Raw genomic sequence first — 9159 nt, 5'->3', positions numbered from 1 at the left:
AGCATACATGCTTTATATATTTGGTAACAAACTAGGCCAACTACACTAGAACAGTGTCAAAAGTTTCCTTACAATAATCTGCTTTTCATACTTTATATACATGCTTTAACCATTTTCTCATTAATCAGCCAAAACCTACAAGGGGCACTAGATGCACATAGAGTAAACTGCTTTTCATACTTTGTGTCCAACTGTCAGTGGGTGAGTTGACTACTTTTGTAAACTTACTCTTTCCGCATATAAGATTTGTCTGAAGTCAAACTTTGTCGACTTTGATCAAATTTATATGACAAAATATCAACATCTACAATATTAAAGTTATATAATATGAACATTAAATTCATGACGTATCTAACGATATCGATTTACTATTATGAATGTTGATATTTATTTTCTATAAAGTTGGTGAAACTTTATGAAATTTGACTTCAGACAACTCTTATATGCAGAGTAAAAAGGACAGGAGGGAGTACAATATTGTGTCAAGTTGTACAATTAAGATCCATTGAAAATAAAAATATTTTGTTGTCAATGTTTTTATTGTGTCAAAGGAATGCATGGTTGCCTAGCTAGCGCATATGCCAGCTTAGAAATTGTCTGGAGCCATAAATGTGCCAAGTTAATTGGTAATTGTTTTTTTGTGTAGGGCCAAACTAAGCAGTAGTAGGAGAAGTAATAGCTCCACCCAAGAACGCCGCCACACGAGCCTTGTTTCCTCTTCGGTTTCTTTTTATCCAACGTCAGGCATTCATGTAGGGAAGACATGATGTTGCCTATAGGTAGTAGACGATCTTCCTATGCTCCCTCATTCGCTTGTGTTCTCCATGCTCCTCCATCCTGCTCTCCCACCTGTTGCCCACGTGATCGACCCATCGTTGGTCATTGCCAGCTCCAGAATCAGCACCATGCCTGCAGACGACCTCAGGAAACACCACCTCGCCGCCCTGGCTTTGCCCCCACCGCCCTGGCTTTCGCCATGCTATCGGAGGTCACGAGGGTGGGGGTCTCATGGCAAGGCAATGTTCCTTGGCGTCGGCTGCAAGCATGGTGTTGACGTTGGAGCTGACCATGACCATTGATGGCTCGATCATATGGGCAACAACTGGTAGAGTAGGATGAGGATGCACGGGGAGCACAAGCAAATAATGGAGTAGAGTAATCTCGACTACTACCAATAGGAAGCCTCTTGACTGCCTTGCATGCGTTGTGTAGGGTGGGGATGAATAGAAACAGAAGAAGAAACGAGGTTTGCACGGCTGTGTGCTTGTCTGGATCCGTTGCTTCCCCTACGTTTGCTTAATTTGGGTCCCCGCAAGAAAATACCTCTTAATTTGGCTCATTTATGGTTGCACATAGTTCCTACCCTCGGATATGCACTACTAGCTAGCTATGCATTGCGACACACAAAAAATTATTTACAAAAAACTTGTTACTTTAGAATGGATCTTAATCATACAACTCGGCACAATGATACAAGGTTTTCGCTACCTCGATTATCCGAATAAGATGATAGACAGACACACGCAACATAATGTTACATTGGTTATGTAGCTATGTTTTGAATGGCTGAAGCGAGTGCTGCAACCCCAGACCCCGCCAGGTATGGAGACTGCATGCACCCTGACATTTCTATATTCACAACCGTTTTGTGAACTTGATTTAGGCCATCATGTCTTTTTTTCCTGTTAAACCTTAGGGTGAACTTGGTTTGTAAAGGTGTCTGTTTACCTGTGTGTGCTTCTTGCTTGCAAGTTGATTAATTCAGGTGGAAGCAACAATATATCCTCTTGTACTTCTGGAACAAAATGACTGCCTGTGTCATAAACAAAAACATTTCAAAGGTCAGACTCCCTGCCTTGGAGACAACATATTTTTGTATTTTCGTAATTTTTCACTGTCTTATTTCGCACCAGTCCCTTAGATATTATGCTTTTTTCTACAAGCTTTCAACACAGCTGAAACATCTTGCTTTGTTAATACTGTCCAGGGCGTGTTCTTGCCAACACTTCCTGCTACTACTAACCTAAATGGATTTGTACGTCATCTGGATATATATGTATGTATATTCGGAATTGTTTCCTTAATTTTCACGTTGCATTGGCCTTGGTACCTCCCTCTCACAGATTACTTAAAATTTCAGTACATTTTTGGAGGGCATTGTCCACAACTGAATGCACTTCATGCCTACCACTCGTTTACATTTTATTTTATGTTAGCTCCATTTGCTTGGAGTCAATCAAGATGGCCTAGAATGGTTGCAGTCTTGTAAACCTTAGCTACGTAGTATTGTTTATATATATATATATATATGGACATGTCTCTGAAATTACGCAGCACATGCAGAATCTTTTCATTATTATTTTCTAGCTCATCTTCCAAGTTCTTTGCTAGTCAACCTGGAATCTTTGAGTAGACCGTTTTTTAAATCTCTCAATGTTCGTTCAGAATCCACTTTGGCTGCTGGTGCTATTGGCAGGCATATCTTGCTTCAGTCGTTGCGCATACCAGGAATAAAACGCCGAAGCAGAAACATAAGCCACTTTGCTAGTTACTGATATCCTGAATCTTTTTTTGCTACCTCGATTGTCCGAATAAGATGATAAACAAACACATGCAAAGCTAATGTTACTTGGGCGATGTGGCTTTAATTTGTATGGCTGAAGCGAGAGCTGCGACTGCAGATCCCAGTTTGGAGATTGCATCCTAGCATTTGTATACTCACCATCGTTTGTAAACTTGATGCAGGGCACCAGTTCTTTCAATATTATGCTTTTCTCGCCGGGTTTTCAACACAGCTGAAGCATCTTGGCATATCTCTCTACCATACTATGCTTTCTTGAACCTTCTCCGGGGCGTGTTCTTGCCAACACAACCTTTTGTAAGCTAAAAGAATCTCTAAGTTAGCTGAATCATGTGAGAGTCATTCAATATCCCGTAGCTTTTGTCTTGGTACCTCCCTCTTACATTCATCATTATTTAAAATTTCACAGCACTTTTCAAGGGTATTGTCCACAACTTGATGCAGTTACACATCTACAGCTCTTTTACATTGTATTTTTTGCTTTAAAAAGGATAGTAGAATGATTAAACTGTTCGGAATTTACAATTAGGACCAACCTGTCTCCTTAACTCAGCTGGAATTCTAGGCACTTCTATTTTCTGCGAACAAGAACCTGGCTTACATTAGAAACTTTCAATCATTCCAAGACATCGATTCTAAAAAAAAAGGAAATTTCAACCAGGTTTTCATAGAGCCAAACAAATTGAATCTCCATCCTGAGCATGAGCCAAAGGCACGTCACTGGATCTGTCCTGAACATTGTATCTTGTGGTTGGAAAGTTATTTTGGTAAGGTCCATGAACCACGAGAGAGCAATAGGCGCCTCGTAGTCAACGGGAATGTCTCCTCAGAAAAAATACGAGTGCCAATGGAAGCCTAGGATTTAAACCCTGGGCTGGTTCCACCACAAGGAATCTAATCATCCAAGCTATCCTCAATTCACTCTTGAGGAAGTCAGTTGAGACAAAGCACATGCGTGGCCGATTATTTTGTTTCTGACATAGTGCATAGCCGCAATACGGCAAGGAAAACAGCCTAAGCGGTCAGCTATCTAAAAGAAAATAGATAATAGATAATTATGAATACACATGGATGTGCATAATAAGCATTAAAAAGTTAAAAGAAAATAAAACACATCGGTGATACTACCATGAAACAACCTTCTAAATAACCCCTGTTTAAACAAGAATTGACACCAAATCACTCTCTTCTTTCCAATAATGCAAGTGCTATAGGTTTATTTAAAGAAAGTCCTATAGGTTTTTTCCTTAAGTCAAACATTATTATTTATAGAAAGGAAAAATATTGACATATTGTTTGTACATGAACACGTAACCATGTTGTTGCCCCCGGTGTTGAGCGTGGAATGCATGACACATCATCAGGCGAACCTCACTAGAAGCACGATATGTAGGACGCTGCGGCGAGGTCTCTTGAAGACCTAAAACTCCACATACCCAGGAGGGACCCCTCACAGGCGCGACAGCTATGGGCTGCTCTAGGTCAGCCGAACTGCTCATAGAGCCACGAGTATTGTTGTCTTGTAACATGAAGAGCAACGAAGGAAGAGGAGCAATAATTAGGGAGATAGGAGAAAAGATAACTGATAAGAGTGATGGACTGGTTTGTCGATTGTGTTTTTCAATTTGTCATCACCTACGACGGTTGGACTTTCCTTACAAGGAAAAACATTATCCATAACTAACCTGATTCAGAATCGCACATGAAGAACCATGTAGGAAGTTAGAATCAAATTTTACTGGAAAATCGATCCATCTTTAGTATCGCGCCAGAGGTCATGTTGAGGCTTTTTTTCCCCAAATGATAAGTGTCATAGATGTGGCACAAAGTAACACCGCTCCGGCGTTTTTACAACTAAAATTGCCATCCAAAAATAAGAAACCCCAAAAAAAAAAAACTAAAACTTTTCATCCAAATAGAAAGTTGACATGCTTCACAACTAAAGTTGCTGTCCCCGGGTAACTGAAGTTGCCATCAAAAAACGTCAGGGCGGAATTGCTTAATGCCACATGTGTGGCATGAATCAGGGTCCTTTTTTTAGTTTGTGGTCGTATTGAGGGGGAAATCACCCACGCTTTGTTTCAATCATATGTGGGGGAGCGTTCGCATTGGGCCAACTGGCACATGTGCTGCCCGACCTGAGACGCGGATCGATTGCCTGATTAGAATCCTTTGCCATTCACAAAATGAACACCAATATAATGTTCTACTTTTCAGGGTAAATTTGCACATGATTTCAAAAGACACAAGCCCGAAGCTAGCAAATATGCAAATGGTTCGAATAAGTAGACTAGTATCCTCTCCGGATCCCCCACTCGTGAAAAAACAACAGTTCATAGCTACCTCGTTTATCCTGGGCCAATTTGGTCAGGTGCCACCCGTAGTGAAAGGAAGAGTAGCTACACAAACAAAAACATCTGTGTTAAGTTCTGATATTTTTCTATCTTGAAGGACAAAATTTTGTGTCGATTAAACTGAGAAGTTACACATTTGTGTATGTTTCATACATAGTATTGCATATAAATATTAATGTAAGCGTCTAACTTGGTGCTCATAATCCTAATGCTATGTTGTGGCATAATATAAAACATTGTTAGAAATGTTGCATCCCGATATTTTACTTGTTGCACACTTGTTAATCACAAACCATGAAAATGCCCGTGAACAATATTACAATTTTGATATAATTATATTCTACATGTAGCATAAAATTCTAATGAGCAATAAACACATGCTTACAAAATTGACTTAAAATATAATGCAGTTACAAAAGAAGGAATAAGGATAAATTGGGTCATCATTACATGGCACTAGGTTGGAAGGAGAGATGAGTACCTCTTACGACAACTTCTCCATGATCAGATACATTTGACGTCAAGTGAAAGTCCCTCCAGCGACTTTTACGAGTATTAAATACTCTGATCTACAAAGTCATTGTTAAATAGTTTCTTTTAGTGCTAAGATTTTGCTAATCATGGATCCACACAAAGGAATAAATATAAAAGATAAAGCAAACCATAAGTAAATATGTAGATAAACTAACCAAGACATCAATTTCAGCATTGGGTTGATTTACTCTGTGAGGATCGTTACACATGTCCAGCAATAAATTTTCCAGCTGATAATATAACAACAAGAAAGTACATAAGTCGAGAGAAAAAGTAATGTATTCGCAAAAAAAATTAATGGTGTCACATAATTAGTTTCTCTTCTTCAGTGCAATTGAAACCTAGTAAAAATATAATACATCTACCTCAATTGTAGTAGAAATCTGTTCTCCATTGAAACATGCAATAATATCACCCCTTTGGATTCCAAGCCTCTGGGCATTGGATCCATCCGCCACCTAAGGTTCATAAGCAGTGAAAATACTTTAGGTTGTATGTGAAGAAAAGCACCTCACATGATAAGCAACCATAAGTATTATATACCTCGTTAACAATAAGACCATCATCAATGTTATACTTGCGCCATATCTTCTCAATATAAAATGGGTCGAGAAACTTGATGGAGAAAAATTTGAATCCAAGGTGGGGCCGAGGGATACACCTGTTTTCCAAATAACCATTTATAATACACCAAAGATCATGCATGGGACCATGAAACCGATGTTATATGCCAAATGACCATTTAATACACCAAAGAACATACAATTGTACAAATTTTACTATTATAACAATATAAAATGTCAACGGGTGAGAACATTGTTCAGCAACATATATTCTTATGGTCATTCAGTTGCATGAGAGGGAAACATTGTAAATAGAACTCAAAAAATGAACTAATACATCATTCTCCCTCTACATGATAATAATGGAGATGTACCGTCTTGCACGCAAAAAAAATTGGCGTGGCAATTAATTCTCTAGCTTGCGTCATTGGATGAAGTGTACTATATATAACATGGCATCAAACAACAAGCAAATGATGGTAAAGGAAACGAGAGGAAAATATATACCCCAATTTCTTCCATAAATTCAAACATTTGAGCAAGATAGAAGACGGTATAAAAGATCCTTGTGAACTAATGTTGACCATTCCGACGACATTCCCATCTAGGTCGATCACAGGCCCTCCGTCGTCATACTAGAACATTTGATAAGAAAACATCAAAATCACTATACAGCTCAAAAAAGAGATAGTGTATACCATAAAGTATGACGATAGATGTATCACATACCTTGTTAACATCCCTACGAGATAAGTACATGAAATGATACTGCTGAAACACATCTGGATTTAAGTATTCCACCCTACCATGGTTTATCCTAAGATCCAAGTGTTTGTCTCTTCCGAGGTGAAAAACCTCTTGGGCATATTGCACTCCATCATTAAGACAAGGCAACTGAGCAAGATGTTCCGCTCTAACTCTAAAGAGAGCAATTTCATAATGCTCCTGGTAGTAGAGTAACTGGCCCTCTACGGTGGTATTATCCAGCAAATGAACAAGAACCTGAAACAATGGTCGCAAAAGAGACAGTGAGGAGCATAAATAATAGATCGAGATAGATATATTATTCAAGATTTAACCAACTAAGGTTAGACTAGCAGCATTGAAAGACATATGGGACAATGCCATAGCAGATGAGTAAAAAGAGTGTATGTCCTAATTAACAACTCACCTTGGCATTAGGATCATACACATCTTGGCCTAGCCAGTGGTCATACTCCCGGCGATTGCAGCGAATTAAATGCGCAGTCGTCAAAACAGTGCCGGCTTTCTGCTCCTCGTCCCAATCAATCCAGAAACCCGAGCACCGTAGTCGTGGCTTACCGTCTGCATATGGATCGGGTAAGCAAAAGCAAGTTTTGCAGCAAAGACGGCCTATTATAGATGTATTACCTTCGTCCCAAATTAGTTGTTTAGATTTGTCTACAACTCTACATACAGATGTATCTAACATTAAAATGTATCTATATACCCGCAACTAAACAAATCCGAGTCAACTAATTCGGGATGATGGGAGTATTACCGATGGAGGAAGAGAGGCCCAGAAGGAATTTGGCGGCGAAGAGCACCGCTTTGGTTGCAGCCGGACGGATGGGGGGACAAGTTGTGTTTCCGTCGTCAGGCACGAGGTCGGCACGAAGTTTTCAAGCGTGGGAATCTGCATCTGGCGACCTGAATGCACGCAGTTAGAAGAAGATCAGATGGATCATGTATGTATAACTAACTGTATGCATCACGCACGCACAAGAGAAATCTGGCGACGCCGGAGCAGGAGGTATATGAACACCATATGCAGATCATTTGATCACTCCGGAGTCCGGACAATCGAGCAAGAAGAAGTTGAAAAGATGTTAGAAGATGAACTGGCCGATTTTGTCTTCGAATCTTTGCTGGAGGGGCTCGAAGGCCTCGTAGAGATCGAAGCTGTACTCCTCGTCGTCCGGGATGTAGGGGGGCGTACCCATCTGACCGACCTGCAATCCATGGAGGAAACTGCTGTTGTGGTCGCCGCCGGGGAAGCTCCAGCGTCAAGCACGGGCTTCGACTGGAGCAAGCTTCCTGCGGACCTGCTCCTTCGTATCTTCGGCAGCCTGCAGATCCGGGATCTCTTCAGCTCCGGCGGCGTCTGCTCTTCATGGCGCCGCAGCCACCTGGAAGCCCGCCGGCTCCGGCTTTTGTGCTCGCCGCACCACAGCCCCTGCCTGGTCTACTCCGCGGCGGACCGCGACGACGGCATGGCCACACTGCACCACCTGTGCAAGGACAAGCTCTACCACTTCACCATCCCAGGCCCTGCCTTTCGCTCCCGCTACGTCATGGGCTCCTCCCACGGCTGGCTCATCACCGCCGACGACCGCTCCCATCTCATCCTTGTCAACCCCATAACCGGCGCTCAGGTCGCCATGCCGCCACCGGAAACCATGCACAACGTCAAGCTCCGTTATGGCGAGGAAGGCCGCAGACTGGATGGCTACGATCTTATTTATGCTGACACGGTGCCGCACCGGAAGATAGAGCCATATCCACTTTCACTGGAGCAAGGTCGCTTTTGCTTCTACATGGTTGTAGCCATGTCGTGCGACCCGTCCAGTAAAAACTGCGTCGTGGTACGCGTACACATGCCTAAGAACCTGCTCTCCTATGCTAGGGTTGGGGACACCAAGTGGACTTGGGTTGATACCCATGAGGAATGCAAGAGCTACGTTGATGTTTGTTATAATAGCGGCGATGGTTTGTTCTATGCTCTTCGAGGTTGCGGTGATGTGCATACCATTGATCTCCGTGGACCGTCTGCAGTGGTGAATATTGTCTACAAGCACAAGGCATGTTACTATACTGATAGTAAGTATATTGTACAAGCACCATGGGGCGATTTCTTTCAGATATGGAGATGGGATCGATATCTTGAGGATGACGAGGAGGTGGTGGAGGACGACGACGATAATGATGTCGATGAGGATGTGGAAGAGTTAGAGATGGTTGCGGCAGAGATAGAGATGGAGGAGGACGATCATGAAACAGAATCAGATATGGAGGAGCATGAAGAGGTAGAAGTGGTTAGCGAGGATTTTGATACGGAAACTGAAACAGAAGAGGATGAGGAGGAGGTGGAGAATGCAGATGTGTC

At 41.8% G+C, this 9159-nt stretch overlaps 1 protein-coding gene across 1 annotated transcript in view; it reads right to left on the bottom strand.

Annotated features, from left to right (window-relative positions):
• LOC123187288 (serine protease Do-like HtrA) overlaps positions 1–7996 on the bottom strand; it is a 23872-nt gene extending 15876 nt beyond the window's left edge. The window contains exons 1-7 of the mRNA XM_044599423.1: positions 7900–7996; positions 7555–7703; positions 6744–7034; positions 6540–6667; positions 6013–6130; positions 5835–5927; positions 5625–5699 (exon numbers count right to left, since the gene is read on the bottom strand). Of these exons, the coding sequence (XP_044455358.1) occupies positions 5625–5699; positions 5835–5927; positions 6013–6130; positions 6540–6667; positions 6744–7034; positions 7555–7703; positions 7900–7996 (951 nt within the window). The remainder of the gene's footprint in view (positions 1–5624; positions 5700–5834; positions 5928–6012; positions 6131–6539; positions 6668–6743; positions 7035–7554; positions 7704–7899) is intronic.
• Between the last annotated feature and the right edge of the window lie 1163 nt (positions 7997–9159).

Source organism: Triticum aestivum, chromosome 1A (genome assembly GCF_018294505.1).
Source record: "Triticum aestivum cultivar Chinese Spring chromosome 1A, IWGSC CS RefSeq v2.1, whole genome shotgun sequence".
Classification (NCBI taxonomy): domain Eukaryota; kingdom Viridiplantae; phylum Streptophyta; class Magnoliopsida; order Poales; family Poaceae; genus Triticum; species Triticum aestivum.
The sequence above is the reverse complement of the archived record's forward strand: the minus strand, read 5'-3'. Positions and strand labels throughout refer to the sequence as shown.